This window comes from Trachurus trachurus (genome assembly GCF_905171665.1).
Source record: "Trachurus trachurus genome assembly, chromosome: 4".
Lineage (NCBI taxonomy): Eukaryota > Metazoa > Chordata > Actinopteri > Carangiformes > Carangidae > Trachurus > Trachurus trachurus.
Genome location: NC_139898.1, coordinates 15,525,827 through 15,545,022, shown reverse-complemented (window position 1 = coordinate 15,545,022; position 19,196 = coordinate 15,525,827). Strand labels below are relative to the sequence as shown.

General features: G+C 43.2%; 1 protein-coding gene across 1 annotated transcript in view; it reads right to left on the bottom strand.

The window, feature by feature from the left end:
- tle2a (TLE family member 2, transcriptional corepressor a) overlaps window positions 1-19,196 on the bottom strand; it is a gene marked incomplete at its 3' end in the record, with an annotated part of 39,755 nt that overhangs the window by 7,675 nt on the left and 12,884 nt on the right. Inside the window, exons 3-12 of the mRNA XM_083969398.1 lie at window positions 10,470-10,533; window positions 7,459-7,503; window positions 5,149-5,211; window positions 4,614-4,718; window positions 3,907-4,120; window positions 3,491-3,507; window positions 2,616-2,711; window positions 1,945-1,989; window positions 1,085-1,246; window positions 542-668 (exon numbers count right to left, since the gene is read on the bottom strand). Of these exons, the coding sequence (XP_083825524.1) occupies window positions 542-668; window positions 1,085-1,246; window positions 1,945-1,989; window positions 2,616-2,711; window positions 3,491-3,507; window positions 3,907-4,120; window positions 4,614-4,718; window positions 5,149-5,211; window positions 7,459-7,503; window positions 10,470-10,533 (938 nt within the window). The remainder of the gene's footprint in view (window positions 1-541; window positions 669-1,084; window positions 1,247-1,944; window positions 1,990-2,615; window positions 2,712-3,490; window positions 3,508-3,906; window positions 4,121-4,613; window positions 4,719-5,148; window positions 5,212-7,458; window positions 7,504-10,469; window positions 10,534-19,196) is intronic.

Below are 19,196 nucleotides of genomic sequence, written 5' to 3'. Positions count from 1 at the left end.
AATAATGTGGGTGTGTGGAAGCAGTGTGGGGGCTAACAGGTGATGTGAGTAAAAAAAAAAGAAAAAAGGCGAGAAAAGAGATACACTGGAATAGATGGAGGCTCATTATGAAGCAGCTCACAGTCACAGTCCATCACCTCCCCTAATTTTTCCATTTAAAAAGTGAGGCGCGCTGAATATTTTTTGCCCACAGCTGCTTATTAAGTCCAGATGGTGGTCGGTGGTGGGGAGCTGGCTGACACCCATACCAACTACTGCGGCCCAGTGTTGATAGAATCACTACATGTAACAAAGCCAGCGCAGGCTAAAAAGCTGTCTCTGCAAATAACATTTTTTAAATATTTTTTTTTATTTTATAAATGATCCCTTGTGAGCAGCGCAAGCTTTTGTCCTTGAGAGCAAGGCTGGAGATGTGTGCCTGTTGGTCTCCTCAGCAACGCAGAGTTTTTGTCAGTACGCCTTACAGTTCTACCTCCATAACAATAGACAACAGACAACATGCCCTCTGGGGATAAAAGCAAAACTCATGACACGGCCTTACCAAGGGGGTCAACGCCAGGCTTGCCAGGGACAGGTCTGAACTGTGGGGGTCCGCTAGGTCCCGGGGTGTTGGACTCCTGAGACATGGGGGTCCCTGGCTTCATACCTGGAGTACTGGACTTCTCCCTCTGGAAGAGCAGCGAGTAAAACATGCAAGAAAACAGAGAAAAAAAATGAAATAAGTCTGAAATGAAAAGCCAAATAAACAGATTGTCTTTAGAATTCGACATACGGGTGGGAGAAATAGTTTTGCAGCAACAATATGGTGCTGGGCGGAGAAGAAGCAGAGGAATGGCAAAGAAAAACACACAATAAAAAAGAGAACACAACAGACGAGAGAATGACAGTGAGAATGACTGAGGCCAGCTGGGACCTGAGGAGTGCTGTGGGATGTTAGCAGCCAAGGCTGAGTGTGTGTAGGATTGCTGAATATACACCATAACAACTCCAAGATGAACTGTTGACCCCAAACAAAAGAGCTGAATACAGTGGGAGCTGGCAGGGTAGAAACTCTGACACCCTGCACACATGCGTGTTTGTTTACCTGGGGGGGCTCCTTGCCACGGGAGGGGGATGTGGCACTGCTGGAGGAGGCCAGGGAGGTGGGGCTGGCTTGTGGGGGACCCTCCTTACGCGATGGAGGCATCTTGTCCAAACCGTTCTCTCTGGATGAGTAGGACTGCACACTGCGGGGGGACGACGGGTCCTGACATCGAAATACAAAAAAAAAAAACACACACAGCTTAGTACAAAAGACAGAAATCACAAGTAAGATCAAATTAATCTATCAATATGGACAAACTACAAAAAGAGTTAATTTACATGAGATTCCAACATGTTCCATGTGTGGTCAGCGGCTCTTATGAATATAACTAACTAGTTTTGCTTGCGGCAAGTCCTCCTGTTCATCTGGCCATGAAGAAGTCACTTTCTAATGTGCTCATAAAATGTAACATATAGTTCATGATCCCGAGTCTGTGCTAAAATGCATTTCAAGTTTATTATGAAGCTCCACTAGTCCAACTTTCTAAAATTGCAGTATGCCTTGACAATGAACTCTTGTTCATCATAGGAAACAAACTTTTTTCCAACCTCTGATGAACTCTCAACCCATTTTGTCTGCTTTCATTCATAAAAATAACAAGAGTTCTACCCACAGCATTGCACAACAAGGTGTTTTTTAAACGGTGCAGACAGTTTGAACTGCAGTGAAGAGCATGTGTGCCTGTGTATTTTATGGTTGTTTATTGAGAAATAAGGGCAGGCAGAGGTGGTTGAGGACGAACGGGGGGAGTATTATTGTTATTATGATTATTCAGATGGTCCTGCTGGGTGTGTTTACATGATGTATGCAGATGAAAGCGGTGAAGTGAGGCCAACATAGGCCAGCGGCCGCCTACTAACCTCATCCACCACCAAATTATCATCACTCTTATCCGCATCGCTGCCCTGTGAGAGAAGAGAGGAAGTGAGATTAGATATTCTGCCTTGCTGTATGATGTATGTAGATTACATGTAGAAATATACAATACACATACACACATAAAAGAGTTGCACACAAGCAGAGGTGTCTGTGTGTGCATAATCTAATGCATTTGATTTTTTTTTTGCACTCTCAAGAACTTTAATATCTCATATTGCAAATAGAGGAAAATGAGGCGACCTATCTTGACAGTTTATTGCCTGAGATGGGTGAAACTGCAGTAAACGCAATGGACAGTAGAAATGTAATGATTTAATTTGAGATGTTTAACTTTGGGAGTCATTCCTTGTGTTTTTAATATTTCGGAATGAACAAAGGTATATTGCTGAATTTGATGATAAAGAGAAAAAAGAAACTATCCAAAATGAATTTATCTCTGACAGAGGATAATCCCTCACAGTGCTTAATATATCTGCTCTTCAACAATGACACCAATAGCGCAGTAATGACAGCAGGGAGTGTGAGAAATTTCAATTAGTGTCTAAAAAGAGAGCAAGACTCTAACGTTCACTGTACCGAGAACTGGTCAGGTTAGAGGGAACTTTCCCTCCCCTTACTTAAACATTTAACAGTGTTATGAAAGCATCCTCACATAGTCTGTCATGAACTCCTTCTCATCAGCTTTCCTCTTCTTGCCGTTGCTGAGGTAGTCTGCTGGACGACCCTTATCCCCATTGGACAGAGAGCTCTGCAGAGAGGAGAGAGGGAGCAGAGGGATGAGGAAGGGAAGAGGAGAGGGGGAGGATTGAATTGAGAAAAGAGTGAGTGGTAAAGAGCAAAAGGGAAGTGTGCACAGGGATACAAAGAGGTGGAAAAGAAGGTAGGAAGGGGAGATGAGTGAAGAAGGAGGGAGTGAGGGAAGAGAGGAAGGAAGAGGGTGATAATGAGGTGAGAGGGACTGCATAAATCACGTCAGGCTCATAAGCTGCAGAGATGAATGTGAAAGAATATCGGTCTCCATCGATCTGCCAGCAGCTCACTGTAGGAGTGAGAGGAAGAAAGAGAATACTTCAAGTATTCTGTAAGGCAGCAGAAAAGACTGAAGTGGTCTGCGTATGCTTTGGCACTGAGGTTTTTTCTTTTTCTTTAAAAAAAAAACTAGTATCATCATAGTTTTATAGTGGCGGTGATGTGGTGTAGAGATCTAAATTGTTATCATACAGGTGCCAGCATCAGCGACGGCAATCCTGCTGTCTAAAAGCCAAAGACAGCCAAAATTAATCCACTGAGATGTTTTCAGAAAATACTAAAAGCTGCCAAAACCACAGTTCACGGCTATGAAAGTCTAACTGGATAAAGAAGGGAGGACAACACAACTGAGAGTAAAGTCTCTGTAAAAAAATGAAATGTCAGTGGTTTATTTTAATTTCAGTCTAATTCAGAAAGAATTCACGCCAGACAAACTGTCAAGTGTAGTGATTATGGATACATGGAAAATGTGTTTGTGTGTGTGATGTAATTTCTTACTGGTCCTGCCTCACGATCTGTTCAATCCAGACAGCAGCACCCAACACATCCAGGTACCGGGCAACGGGACAGAAGAGCAGATAAGAACATGCGCAAAAACAAACACACAAAAAAAAATCAAAGATTATATGCCATCACTTTACATCGCTCTGCTGCTGATGACTCAGTGGAAAAATATCCCTGCAGAGAGTTATTATCAGCAACACTCCTGTGCCCTGCCAGAAACCCAAAGCAAAGCCAATCATCAGAATCAATCGAGCCAAGAACCAGTGTTTACTCTCCTCCCAACCTCAGAGAGAGGTTTTCATCTCCAAGAACGCAATCCAGCCCTTGTTCCGGCCTTAAACTCATTGCGAGTTTTACACATTTACTTACAAAATATATGCATTATTGTAACATTTAAAGTGATGCTCTACCTCTGTGGTGCTCTGCAGCAGCGGCGGCTGCTGCCACTGCCTCGAGGTGAGCTCTCTCATCCTTGGCGGCCAGCTGAGCCCCAAGAGCCCCGGACAAGGCCAGCAGGCTGGATCCTCCGCCGAGCGCCAGGCCAGGGTGGGCCAGTCCTGATGGGTGTGGGCCCATTGGCAAACCCTGGGCATGCTGGGAGAGGTGCTGTGCCTGAAGCTGCTGCTACAGGGAGGGGGAGTAGAAGAAGAAACATAGACAGAGAGAAGACAAGAGAAAAGAGATCTGGGTGACTTACAAGCACTAAAGGAAGCAGCTTAACAGGAAGTGATCAAGAGGAGAAAGGGAGGAAGGAAAGGAAGGGAACCAATGCTGCGATGTGCACGACAGGAGAACCGTTGAGGTCAGGGCAGTGGCTCTGAAGCCGGATCAGTCTGAAGGGAAACTGATGAGACCAGTAACTACAACTAAAAGATTGTTGTAAGTTCTTGCTGAATTTTATTTCCATTCAAATATATGGAACATTTAATAGGCGCATTACTTAACTCTGTTATTTTTGGTGCTGGTCAGATCTTTCAAATTGGGGGGGGGGAAGAACTGGGAAAAATTTTTTAAGCCAATAAGTCTGTATGTTTTAGTATGGGCCAAATGATATTTGCCTCAGTAAAAGTAAAAGAAAAGCAGGAAAACTTAATAAATGGGAGTATAAGGTACACACGCTATGAGGCAGAGGGGGGAGCCCACGTACCCCTATCGAAGCATTAAGCTCCCCCATGGTCACCTGTTTGGCGCGCTCCATGGCCTGGACCACCTGTTGTTGGTGCTGTAGAACAAACCAAGAGGTCAGTGAAGGCAGGTGGATTCAGAAATTTAATATATGGCTCAACATTTTTTTTCCCTCAGTTAGCTGAATTAATATTAATCATGTGCTACATTTCTTAATTAGTATGAAAAAGTATTCATACTTTCAAAAAAATCTTTGAAATACTGATTTTTTTTCCCACTTCGGGAATCATGTGAATGCATGCAACCATTTGGCATTTGAGGAAAATGAATGTGCTTTGAAGTTCTGTCCATCTGCAACTGTGTGTGTGTGTGTGTGTACGTCTGTGTGCGTGGTTCTGAGTTATTGATAAATGTGTGTAGTGTGCATGTGCATGTGCATGCCGTCTGTGTGGCCTGCTGTCAGACAGGAGAGACTGCTGAATGCTGCACGGTGTGTATGTGTGTATGTGTGCGTTAGCGTTCCACACCTCCTGTGACAGGAATGGGATGAGCTGAGCACAGATCACATTCAACCGCTTGGCAATCTCCGTCTGAAAAAAGAGAAAGAAAGAAAAGATACTGTCACTTTGATGAACACACACACACACAAGACTGAGCATGAACAAACACGAACAAACACACACACACACACACATATATAGGGGTTACACACAACACACACACAGGCTGTGGCCTGTTTCTGCCAGGGCCAGTGTGGTAAATATTTCAGCTGCTTACATCTGGTCCATGCAAATGGAAACTCTGCCAGGGAGTTTGACTAAAATATTCATGGACAGCATCTGCTGTGGCCACAGCCAGCCCACACAGAGTGTGTGTTTGTGTGTGTGTGTCTGTCTGTCTGTCTGTGTGTGTGTGTGTGAAGGAGGAAAGATGCAAAATTCACCATCTTTTCCCTCTCCCTCTGTGTGTGTGTTGTGTGCACATTTGTGTGTGTGCTGGCATGTGTTTCTGATGGGTCTTTGCATGTCTGTGTGTGCTCTCGCACTTTGCATGCTTGAGTGTGTGTGTGTGTGTTTCCTGCTGGGGGTCAGTGATTCTTGCTGTGGGTGTGTGTCCGTCTCGATCTGCTCTACTACACAGCCAACTCTTCCTCCGTCCACCCCCCACCCCTCCTCCTCCTCCTCTTCCTCCTCCTCCTCATCATCATCTCTCTTTCCACACAAACTCCATTTGTCCGTTCCCAGTATTAGCACAGTAATCAGTATTACAAATGCTGCTGTGTAATGCCTAACACACACACACACACAAACTCACACACACAGACACGCACACAAACACATTTAGCGGCAGGCCCAACAAGGCCGTTAGGGCCAGTAATGATATGCATGCAGAGATCATGACAACATCATTATGGCCGCAGGCTGTTTGTCTTCTTGACAGCTAGACTCTGCTGTGTGTGTGTGTGCGCGCATACACACATACACACGCACGCACACACATACACACACGTACACACGTACACACGTACACACACACACACACACACACTCCCCAACCCATTCTCTCTCTTAAGTGATTTATTGATGCCGGACTGAACTTCCGCCCCCTCCCTTTTCCCCGCTCTTCCTCTCTCTCTCTCTCATTCCTCTTGCTTGCCCACATCTCTCCCTCACTTTACTCTCCATTTTTCTGCCAGGCAGCGTGTTCCCCCTTCCTCCCACTCCTCCCTCCATCCTCTGAATCCATCGCCCCCCACCCCAAGGGAGACACAATGATTTCTTGTTAGAGAACTCCAACTACTAAATGACATCTTCAGGAAAAAGAGAGGGAGGGAGAGAGGGAGAGAGAAAGAGAGGGGGGGGCGGGGGGGGCAGGAGCTACCGAGAGAAGGAGGATAAGGAGAGGGAGGACAAAATGAGAGAGGGGAAATGAAAATAGGTGAAGGAAGGAAAGGAGGAGGAAAAAGGGCAGAGTGGGTTGAGGAAATGACAGCCAATGGACGAAGGATGTAGGAGGGAGAGGAGAAATAGGCAGAAAGGAGAAACAGAAGGAAGGCGGGGGAGGAAAAATCGAGATTGGGGGTTGGTGTGGTGTGGCGGCAGCAGCATGTCAAAAGCGGAACGATTGAGATGGTGAAATGAAATGAGAGAGAGAGAAAAAGAAAGAGAGAGGAGACAGCAGGAATCAGTGACCTGATTTAAAGTAAAATTCAGCATGGACTGTGTGTCTGCAAGGAGACAGAGGTGGACGGAGGATGTACAAAGCAAAAAAAAAAAAAAAGAGAGAGAGTTAAAGAGAGACAGAGAAATCAATGGAGAGGAAGGGAGACAGGGATGGTGAAAAAATGGAGATTAAAAGAGAGAAGCATTTAAAAAGACAAGCAATTGAAGGGAAGGGGAAAAGAGGAATAGGGCATGGAGAATCAGGGCAGAGGTGGGAGGGAGGGAGGAATGGATGGATGGAGGGATGAAGGGAGGGAGCACATAGGCAGTAACAGACAGGGATTTATGAGGGGCGAGAGGGGAGGCTGTTTTGGAGGCTCGGGTAAGGACAAAGTATTCTCATCTGTCGGTGGTGGAGAAATGATTTCTGTTTGTGGATCCTATTAACGCCTCCACAGCATAACGGTGCTATATAGGTCCATCAGAGAGAAGACTGACATTACAGTGGTACAGACACACACTTTCCTGAAAAACATTAGTTACTTAGCGTGCAGCTAATGGGCGCTAAAGAAAGGAGGCAGTGATAATAATGCAATGCGTAAAGCTTTGAGAGCATGAGAGAAGGGCGAAGGACCAATAGAGAGGCAAACAAAGAGAGATCTGGAGTGGACTCACCTGTTTGTGCATTTCAATGTTAAGGCCGTAGGACATCTCATAATACTGAAACATAGAGAACATCAGTTAATGACTGTGCAGAAACCAGAATATTAAACCAACACCGACTTTCATCTGTGGAGAAGGAAAAATTTGGGTTTTTTTGTGCCATAGGACTGACTGGCCTACATAAGAATCAGGAAAGGATGGAAGAGCTCAGTGTGCAATATATTTTTAAATACAAACCCAATATGCAGTGTACATGAAATGAAAGAAAAAACTGCCAATCCTTGAAAAAATTGATGAATTGAGTGGGAAACTTTTAAAAGTTGAATAATTTGACATCATAAGAAAAAAGCTGTTCATAGTCGGAATAATTCACAGTAGTTAAACACATACAGATTTCCCACCTAGTTGAGTTTATCTGCACAAAGATAATATGTAACTTGAAAAAAATATTTCAAAAATAAGACCACAAAAAACTTTTCAGCCCAAGTCTCACCAGCAAATCCCATGAAAAGCTACTCAGGGAAGTCATAAAGTATTAAAGAAAAAAAAAACATTGGTTCTTTTGATCTGTTCAAAAGATTTGCTGAAAATAACAAAAATATGAAATATTCTTAAAAAAAAAGAAGGAGGAGGGGGAAGCAAACTAATCAAATGTCCACTGTTACAGCTCCAAGGTCCACACAGCCGGTCTGAGCATGTGCACTGCGAAATGTCCCTTAAAGCGCATCACCAGTAGTTTCACCTTGACTCTGCTGAAAGTCAATGGGTCTAAAATGACCCTGGGGCACATTTTGGAAGCCAGAAACCCAAAGTGATGCTGGGAAATTGTCACTGGGCAGAGGAAGGTGACAGACTGTTGCAATAATCATGTCTAATGTGAGCTTTTTGACCCCATCTTTTATCTGAGAGTACAAGGGGGCCGTGCGGGATGCAGGAGGAGCTCCGTCTGTCTCTCTACCTTCAGAGATGGACGAAAAAAAGAGGAGAGCATTTTAAAGTCAGATGCTTCGGAAAGTGACAGGCTGACATTTGCTTTTCAGCGTGGCTGGTTGTGGAGAGAGGAGATTGGCAGTTGGGCAGCCATAACAGTCTGGCAGGATGGGAAAGGAGATGGCAGGGGTCCTCTCTCTCCAGACATCTTTTCTGGCAGTTAGCACGTGTGCGTGTGTGTGTGTGCGCGCGTGTGTGTGTGTGTGTGTGTGTGTGTGTGTGTGTGTGTGTGTGTGTGTGTGTGTGTGTGTGTGTGTGTAGCACAAGTCTGCAACTGTGTAGGCGTGTGTATCTCTGCGCTTTGTGCGCATGTTTCCCTCTGTGTGTGTGTGTGTGTGTGTGGGTTCTCAGCAACTGTGTGCGCGCCGCGCTCCTCTTTCTGTGTGTGTTTGTCTGTGTGCTTCCATAAAAGACGCCTTTCCTGGCAGCTCTGCTTGGCAGTTGGTGTGCCAAGTTTCGCCTGTTGCTTAGCAACATCCAAACTCCCCCAAATCATCAGCCAAGAAAGGAGACCTGGCCTGTGCTTGATGCCAGCTACCCCCCCCCCCCCTCTCCTCTCCTCTCCCCATCACTAAAACTTCAATCCCCCCACCAGTCCCTGCTCTGTGCCAAGATTGCCACATAGCTCTTTTTTGGCGAAGCAGGTTCTGGGCAGCCTACACTCAGTCAGCTGTGTTTCTGTGTGCCTCTGATCACAGGTAAATCAAGGCTGGAGGCTTTCAGTCTTAAAAAAAACAAAGACGGACAAAGAGTTTTGGTATTTTCTTCACCCAGAAAAAAAAAAAAAAAAAAAAAAGATTTGCTGATCCTGTATCCTTCATGTACATTCACACAGAGTGCTGCTTCTCACTGTGGAAGATCTGAGCTCAGAAATACATTAATGCTTTAACTGTTCTATGTGTTACGGGAACATTTGTGTGAGCTTCATTTGTTTAAATGCTCAAACCGTCACAAAGCACTCTGGGATTGAAACCACATGTTCACTTCTGAAACTGTGTGCGCCCCTAGTAATGACATGACAGAGCATCAAACTTAAGGGACTGTCTGCGATGAGTGGGCAAATCAAACTGCAGCATCACACATCATGTGATCAGACAAACAGGCTGAGCTGACAACCAGTGACACAGCAAAGGAGTTAGTCAGCATGCTGCAGCTCTGATGATCAATCTTATATATTTTTTATTTTATTCATTTAATCAATTTACTTAATAGTCATAAAATAAGGACAACCATCAATTGCAGGAAATTATTTCATTGAACATATAACTCCCACAGTCTAAAGTCAGCAGTCCTTCATAATGATCAAGGACAAATAATCTGTGAATATCTACAAATAAGTAATATTTGGCATTGCTTAAAGGATGACTGATCAGATATTAAAAAATTATCACCAATACATTTAACAACAGTTTTATATTATTCCTTTTATAGTTTAATGCAACACACTTCATTTGGGCTTGAACTGAATTCAGAAAGTGCCATTTGAGCACAGACACTTGTAGTTAAGATATTGTTAAAAGATTTCAATCTGTGTGCCAGTGTGTTTCCTCATTAAGTAACCAAAATTAAACTAATAGAGGCTGAATTTTAAATATTATTTTCATTTAACAAAAGGTCAGAAAAAGAGAAGCACTTCCCCTACAATGAACGGCTGAAATTTTGATGGAAAATATAAAAAGAATCAGTTAGTCACTGGTGACCAGTCCTCAGCAAATCAAAGACTGATAGTCACCGTACAGTAAGAGTATGGAGGTTCACTGTGCAGATGGCCCGGGAGAACACAACACAACATAAGACACAAGAGGAACCAGTCGCAAACACAAGCACAAGCCTGCACACCCATGTAAGTGCTGTTTACTCTGCTGCACTCTTATAATGTGTGTGTGTCTGTGTGTGTGTGTGGTTTTTGGTGGGTGTTGTTTGGCAGCTGTTAGCAGATGAAAGGGATTCAGCGGGCTTGGCACTGAACTTGTTGTGAGTGTGTGTGTGTGTGTAAGGAGACATGGCCTGTGTGTGTGTGTTGTGCATCTCACCATAACGTAGTGTCTCTGGATCTCAGTCTTCTCTGTAGCCAGTTTCTCGCACTCCAATTTCAAACTGCAACACAGATGGGAACAAATGAAACAGGTTAGTTTTGATTTGTATCATATTCCAGATAAAAACACACAATGCAATTAACAACATGATGACAAATTACTCTCTCTGCTCCTCTCTCTCACTCACTCACTCCCCGTCCTCCCTCCCTCCCTCTCTCTTTCTCTCACACTCGGTGGGGGAGGAGGGAGCAGGGTGACTGGGGTGCTGACAGCCCATTATCACCTCAGAGCAGAGCAGAAATAGACGAAGTCATGCTCGGAGCCTGAATCCCAGCCAAAACTGCAGGCAGGCACATCCAAGGTGTCTCTCGCTCTCTCTGGACAATTTTCAATCCATCCACGTGCCCTTTACTCCTTCTCATTCTGTTGCCTCCCCAATTACCAGCCAGTCTATCGGTCTTTACATCTGTCTGACCCCAACCACAACCACCACCACCTTCAACTTCGACAGCACACTTTGCCAACTTTCATCGAAGTCTGAGTTTCTGCTTTATGTAGGTCAAACGTGCCTGTTCTGTCTGAATCTATGTAATAAATCAGCCTTTTTCCTATTTTAACAACCACTTCTCTGGTCTTATGTTCAGTACATGACCTGTGTGTGTATTAATGTAATGCTATCACAGCGACAGCAAGGACTGATGTGGAATATTCACACACACACGCACACTTCCGAGGTGATGGCAGCCAAACACCTCTCCCACGTGTCCCATATTTCTGTCTGTCCTCTGTGTCTGCTTGTCTCGCCTCGCACCCCAAACCAGTCCCTTGTGTCCTCTAAAACTGGATAATGCCAATAGCTGAATTTTCAAACACACACACGCACTTCCATTTCTAAATGTGCTCAGGTCCAAGCACGCAAACTCCTCCCTCGTTACCCGTGTTGCAGCTCTCGCTCTCTCTCTCTCAAACACTCACACAGAAATACACACTCTGCTGTACCCTCCAACTCCAGACCCCCCCCCCCCCCCCCCTCCCCCAGAGAGGTAGTATATTCTGGGCCGCCGGCAGTTTACGCTGACTTGTTTGCGGGCGGGAGATAGATTGATTGGAGGAGGGGGCGTGGGGGAGGCAGCAGTGGCGGTGTGGTGAGGTGGGACGTTGCAGGTGGGTGAAGGGAAGAGGGTGGGGTGGGGGAGGGGGGGGGGTCATTTGGCAGAGGAAAATTAGAATATGATTAATACCGCAACATTACCCCCAGCCGCAACAGGTAATAACGTTCCCATCCGCTCCCCTTCTCCTGCACCACGTGCACACACACACATAATTGACTCATTTATCATTGCCAGCCAGTTGAGGAGAAGAGGGACGAGGGAGAAGGAGGGAAGCAGGACGCCGAGTGGGAGAGGAAGGTGGTGGTGGTGGAGGAGGGAGGGAATGAGGATTAAACCCCCCCCCCCCACCCCCACCCTATAGATTTTATTACAGTGGAATTGCCTCTCGGCAGAAGTCACTCACAGCTGGGCTGAGAACTAATGCGACTGTGTGTGTGTTTGTGTGCACAGCCGCCAGCGTGTTCATCACAACATAAACTTGGGATGAGCTTAGAGCAGCACGGCAATGACTACACACACACACACACACGGGAACAATTATTGATCAACACAGAGATTATTAGAGAGACTGCTGTGGAATTCCTTTGTTTAAGATGTGGTGTTGTGATAATAACTATTCAGTTAATTGTTTTTGATTATCAATTAATCATTTAAATCGATTAAATATGGAGCCTGAGGTCTTCACTTCATCTGTCTAGCTGACAAGTCCAAAAACCCAAAGATTTTGTTTATCTAAAGCAGAAAAAAGTAGTAAATCAACACATTGTAGAGGGAGGAGCATGAAAATATTTGGCATTTTGCAGGGAAAAGTGAGTTCTGTCTCCTCTCACCTTTCTAATGAAGCTATTGTGTGGCCAGAAAAATACACAAAACATTACGTGTTACTTATACAAGACCACTACTGTATTGGATACATTTTATCACATTTCTCTGACTAATTATTACAACTTAAGAATGATGTCTGATGACACAGTTTGGACACTTCAGTGGTTTAAGGTGCAGAAAGAAAGAGCATCAGTCAGAGCCATGTTATCAAACACCTTGACGAAACAAGAGAGTCAGGAAAACCATTATTGTCTCTATAGAGCTCCAGATATTGCACAATGGCTTTACAAGGTTGCATAGCCTATACAAGCCTATACACACGCACACACACGTACATACAGATATTTCTTGTGCTTACAGGAAAGACCCTAAGGTCACACTTAGAAAGCAATAACCATTCCCCACAAAATAGACTTCAAGGATTGAAATTACTAGTGTGTGTGTGTGTGTGTATGTGTGTACACACTTGTTTTTCTATGGTTGTGTGGACTTTTTTTTCTCTAAAATGTTGTGAGGCCATTTTGGTTAGTCCTCAGAACTTCACATAATTGTTTGAGGGTTGAAACCTTTTTTTTTTTAAAGTGTTGGGTGCATGTTGGGGTGAGGCATTTACTCAGGATAGAGGAGGCGAGGGTACCAACGCAACGACTGTCCTCATAACAACAGAAAGACCAACATGTGTGTGTGTCTGTGTGTGTGTGTTGCCATTATGTGACTGTAGGAGCATAAAACAGTTGGAGGGGGAAGAAAATGAGGGAGAGAGGGGAGGAGAGCGGTGAGCAGGAAGTGGGTATTTCATGTCGAAATGATTGCCTGTAATAATTAGTCTTTGGCTCAGCACCATTTACTGAGAGAGAGAGGGAGGGAGAGGTTTGGAGGATGGAGAGAAAGACACAGCAACACGGGGAGAAAACAAGACCGAGTGAGCGAGCAAGAGAGAAAGAACCAGCGAGGGGAAAAAAAGAGATAGAAGTGTGTGTGAGTGTGTGGGGATGTGTGTGCCTCAGTGGGCTCGGTTCCTCCAATCTTTCACTGGCGGTGACAGGAGATAAGATGATCAGCCGAATGCGCTACAAATCTGCAGCCTGCCAGCCTTCAGACAGCTCTGTCAGTGCTGCAATGGTAGTGAACACACACACACACACACACACACACACACACACACACACACAGTTCTCACTCACAAACATACAACTCAGGGTACAGGAGCATTTAGATGTGTGTGTGTGCACTAATCCAACATGTCCTTATAGCCTTTACCTCATGTATGTAGATGGACACACAAAACCAAATGCACATGCAAGCACATGCAGTATGTACACCCACCCACACGTACACACTAAATAAACACAGGCATGCACACACACACACAGACTGTGCCCATTAAGATCCTGCACTTTGTAGAAATGTGCCGGCTGCATTTCTTAGTCTCCATGTTTGCTACTGGGTATTGTAAAAACGTCAACTCTTTCCCTTCCACTGTTTGTTTTTCCTCAGCCATACTTTTACTTCCATTGATTATTTTGCTAAAAGAAGAAAGACATTTTCATATTTTTCTTTTCTATAAAACACTTGTCCGTTGCTTTTAGTTGTTTGAGAATATTTTTAAGACTGTTCAGAGATGAAAAAAAATTAAGAGAACATTGATTTTCTTTTCACAAAAGCCATCAGTGTGAGCAGCAGGACAGCAAAAAACTGAATCTCACAAACAGGTTTGTGCCAGCTGATGAAATGATAATAATTATGTCAATTATTTTCCCTTGAAGATTAAATACAGTATAATCAGCTGCGTAATTGCTCTCTCGAGTAAACAGCAGAATTAGGGTGGTTGTTGTAAAAGTGTTGGGCATGTGACAACCAAAAAGAACAATCAAGGACAAAATGTTCATCTCCTCCCTCTGCCTGAGTCTGGTCAAAACAAATACACACCACAGCGTAGGAGATGAAGGTATAGGATGAAGGAAGACAGGTTTATAAATATTAAGGTTTTATGACAAGACACTAGACCGGTGTCCTTTGCACAAGAAGATGGCTTTTTGTTGTATTTTACTGATTAATTATTGAGAAAACTATTCACATTAATCTATGGTTGGTTATACAGTATGAAGGGCTATGAGGTGACGGTGCTGACCACTGTAACACTATCAAAAAAAACAGTTCACATTATTTGCAGCCCAGTGCTCCTTTGTGTGCAGACCAATTGTGTGAATAACAATGAGATTAAAAACTCCTAAAGATGGCATCTCCTTCATAATACATTTCCTTATATAAAATCATAATTTTGAGGTTTCTTCTCTCGTATCTTTTGGTAATGCTTGTGTAACAACACAATTGAACACTTATTTTCCATTACTGATTATATTCTTTATCAGTAAATAAATGTTCTATTGTCAATCGTATGCTGTAGTGAAAATTCATATCACACTTCTTCCGTGGACCCAAAAGTTATGTCAGATCACCACTAGTTTAAACCCTAAATATATAAGATTTTCAATTATTTAAAATCAAAGAAAAGCAACAAATTATAATATTTCCGAGGCTGGAACCACAGAATAGTCAACAATTTTGCATGAATAAATTATCATAATATTCACATTAATTTAACATTGTTAACTCATAACAACTAAAATAACCCAGTGTTTCAGTTCTACATTTCAACTAATTGTACACATCCTGATGATCATCCTTATCAAGGAATGTGGATATTTATATCTTGAAAACATTTTCCAGCCACATCACAGAGCAAAACCTCTGATCCCCGTTCAGTCTCAGATGCAGCTACTATTTCAGAAGGTTTCTCCATCCGTCCACTGTCTTGGCATCATTACTGACACAAGTGCTGCACAATTGCAGAGCCACCAGCCAGTAAAGAAGACAAAACACACATATAGATACTGATATGAGCTGTGTAGTTACTGATCCAGTGTCGCGCCTTTACAGTGTCAGGACCATTTAGCCCCCCAGCCTCCAGGTATGTGACTGTTCACTTTACATCTCATTAACTATTGATCAACCTTTTCTCCCTGCTTCCCTGGAAAAACCTTCAGCTTTTTGCAGTCTCCCTCTCTTCAAACACACGCTCTCATACTTGCAAACACACACACACACACACACACACACACACACACACACACACACACACACACACACACACACACACACACACACACACACACACACACACACACACACACACACACACACACACACACACACACACACACACACACACACACACACACACACACACACACACACACACACACACACACACACACACACACACACACACACACACACACACACACACACACACACACACACACACACACACACACACACACACACACACACACAGAGAGACACACACACACACACACACAGAGAGACATGCACTTACAAACACACACACACTGGGGACCCACCCAACTCGCCTGTGTACTCTTTCATCATCTCTCAAGGGTGTGTGCAAGAGCAAACACACACACACCTACACACTCCACACAGACAAAACAAAGCTGGGATCTTGTCGCACAATAGCAGACCAACCGTACCCCTCTCTGCTGCCAGGCTCACTGTACGGACTGCGCTTTCAGAAATGTTACACACACACAGAAGAGGGAGAGGCTATGTCACACAAACCAACCCACAGATAAAACACACACATAACTGTAAACAAACCACAAACCCTCAGCCCTCCCTAAAGCAAATATAATTTAATCATTTGGTGAGTGACAGACGGATGGTTAAACACAGAGGATTCCTAAACATTTCATCCAATTATATCTGTACAAATGCAATCTATCTTTTTGCATGTGCCCGTTACAAGTCAAAGCAGCACAGGAGGAGGTCGTGAAAACCAACAGTCAGTGCATTCAATTCCTCGCATGTAGTGTTAGTTCAGATACTATTCAGCTTTGGTAAACTGGAGTTTCTATTTGAACACATTTAAACCATGTGCACTGTACTGATCTATTCTAGATCAGTCCATTTCCATCGTTAATAGTCAGTAAAGGATCATTCAATATCAATCAGAAGAAAAAAATATATATCTGTGAATTGTGAATATATCCCTTCTATCTGTATGTCTATAGATCTAGGTTTAAACTAATGAGTATCTTCATTATTGATCATTATATTCTCAGTTCATTGATTAATCGTTTAGCCCATACAACATTGCTAAACAGAGAAAAATGCTCCACGCAGCTCGTTATTACTGAATAAATTCACATTTGAGAAGCTGGAACCAGCCACTGTTTGACACTTTTGACTGATACGTATATGACAAACCACCTGTACTTATTCACAACCTGATTCATTTTCTCTCATTCGACTGATTAAGTGATTTACTTGAGCGCTACTTTAAAGTGTGTCCAAGCAAATTTCCGTCGGTAGAATTTCATGATATATTTAACATAGATGAATACATAATATTATTGAATGGCCTCATCACTAAACGTATGTATCGTGATTTGTCTCATGGGTAGGCTGTACAGTGTGGGAATAAAGGTTGAATACAAACTGTCACAGCATTAATATTTATCGTACTGACGGAAATTAGCTTGGACACACTTTATTTATCTAAAAAATGCAATGATCATAAAAACTGACTGTTTTATTTGTTCGGATCCCCATTAGCTGCGCTCTAGAGCAACGCTAGTCTTCCGATTGGGCAGGGGTCATGACGTTAAAAGTTAGCAAAGATGATACATGACAGTATGCACAGACACCAGTGAGTGACACCAGATTTTTTTAAAATAAATAAATAAATGAAACCAGGTATACAGTTGAGTGTATTCTGTAGAAATAGGTACATCTGGTGAGTAGCTGCTCCTTATTCTACCAAAATCTACCATTTAATCTGGTGGATGCCAAATATTTTAAGACAACATGCTAAACACTGTTGTGTCCTAATTTAGGAAGGAATCTTAAGAGATGAATGAAAAAGTGCATCTTTCTCTACAGACCACACACATACACACCAATCATAATACAAGCATGTCTTCATTTGCCAAAAAAACTGTGCGCGCGTGCGTGCATGAGAAAGAGAGAGAGAGAGAGAGAGTGTGTACGGAGGAAGAGTTACAGTAATGAGGGCCCTGTGTCAGCAGCTCCTCCCGTCTCCCCTTGGTCTGCTGATTACAGCCTGTTTAGATAGTTAAAATACAAACACACACACACACACACTAAAACACACACACAGGGCCACTGACCAACCAATGATCCTTTAATTAATTAACCCTTCCCTTTCTTTAGCTTCCCCAGTAATCTTTTTCATCCCTTCATACCAACCACACATACACGCACACACCACCAAAACCAACAAGCGACACACAAATTTAGAAAAGCATCCTGCCACCCACCTATCCATCCTCCCGCCCACACACACACACACACAGTTGCAGCTCATCAGCACTAATCCCTTCCCTCCGTCTCTTTCCTGCCGTCTAATCCAACTTCTATCAGAATCCAGCCACCTTCTCTGCAGCCAAAATACACAACTAAGCCCTGCTATTTCTAGACAACATCTATGTGTGTGTGAAGATAATTGGGGAAGCCTGTGCATGTGTGCGAGTGTGTGCGTGAGTTAAGGACATGCATTGGATTGGGAGTTTCCCTGAATGGGTCAGTGTGTTTGTGTCCGTCTCCGTGGGAGTCCAGGTCATGTTTTCCCTGCAGGCTCAACACTGTAACAAATGGGTCTGATTACGTGAAGGTGCTGCCTGCAATCACATGTGGATCTTTGGTCCGACCTGTCTGCGCTTGGACTAAACAAGGCCACTACTAATCCGTCTGACTGCTATCTGTCTGGTCCTCTCCAAAACTGCCAACAAAATTACTTTTTTTTTTTTTTTTTTTTTTTTTTAAAGGATAAGCAAACTGGCATCCTCTCAGAATTGCACTATCATGGAAAGAGTCAATTGTTTTCTTTTCTTTTATTCACAATGCTTTAGAATAAATACTGTTTTTAATTGTTTTAATGAGGTGGCTGTAGCAGATGTTAAGAAACCTTCTAGGTGACGGAAACAACATTTTATTGTCTTTTCAGATGTTGTGATTTAAAGAGAGTGCCAAACATTTTCAAATATTCATTTTCTATACCGCTTATCCTGCACTAGGGTCACGGGTGAGCTGGAGCCTATCTCAGCTGACTTTGGGCGAGAGGCGGGGTACATCCTGGACAGGTCGCCAGTCTATCGCATTTTCAAATAAATAAATAAAATCATCAGTGAAACATATTAATTGGAAAATTTGTAAATATACGCGACACCCAGTTGCCATTTGAGCTAAATGAATTAATAAATAACTAGTATCTTAACAACTCCATGAAGTCACATTGTAAATCAGTGTAATTCAGTGCAGGTAGATATTATTCACTATTGAGCAAAAGACTTAACACAAAAAAAACATATTTCCTTGCTTTCTGAGACAAATTTGTGATTTATAATTAAGATTTACTTGCCTGGATCACAAATTGTAACAGTTCGTAAGCTAATGACACAATATGATTACATAACCCAGTCCTATCTAATCAGCCAATATTTGTTTTATTTTTATGGTGGAGGCTCAAAATGAGTTTGTTTGGCAGAAGCATTCTTGTTGCCGTCTCAAGTTTACCACCATTTGTATGTCAATCATCAGTTAAATAAACTAGTCATTCCAATTAACAGGTGCTCACCTACCAGAGAACATCCACCCACATTCTGTTTCAATAACATTTAACAGTGTTATGTTACAGTGCTGGTTTTCAGTTGCAATGACATGCAGTGTTTCAATCTGCTGTGTT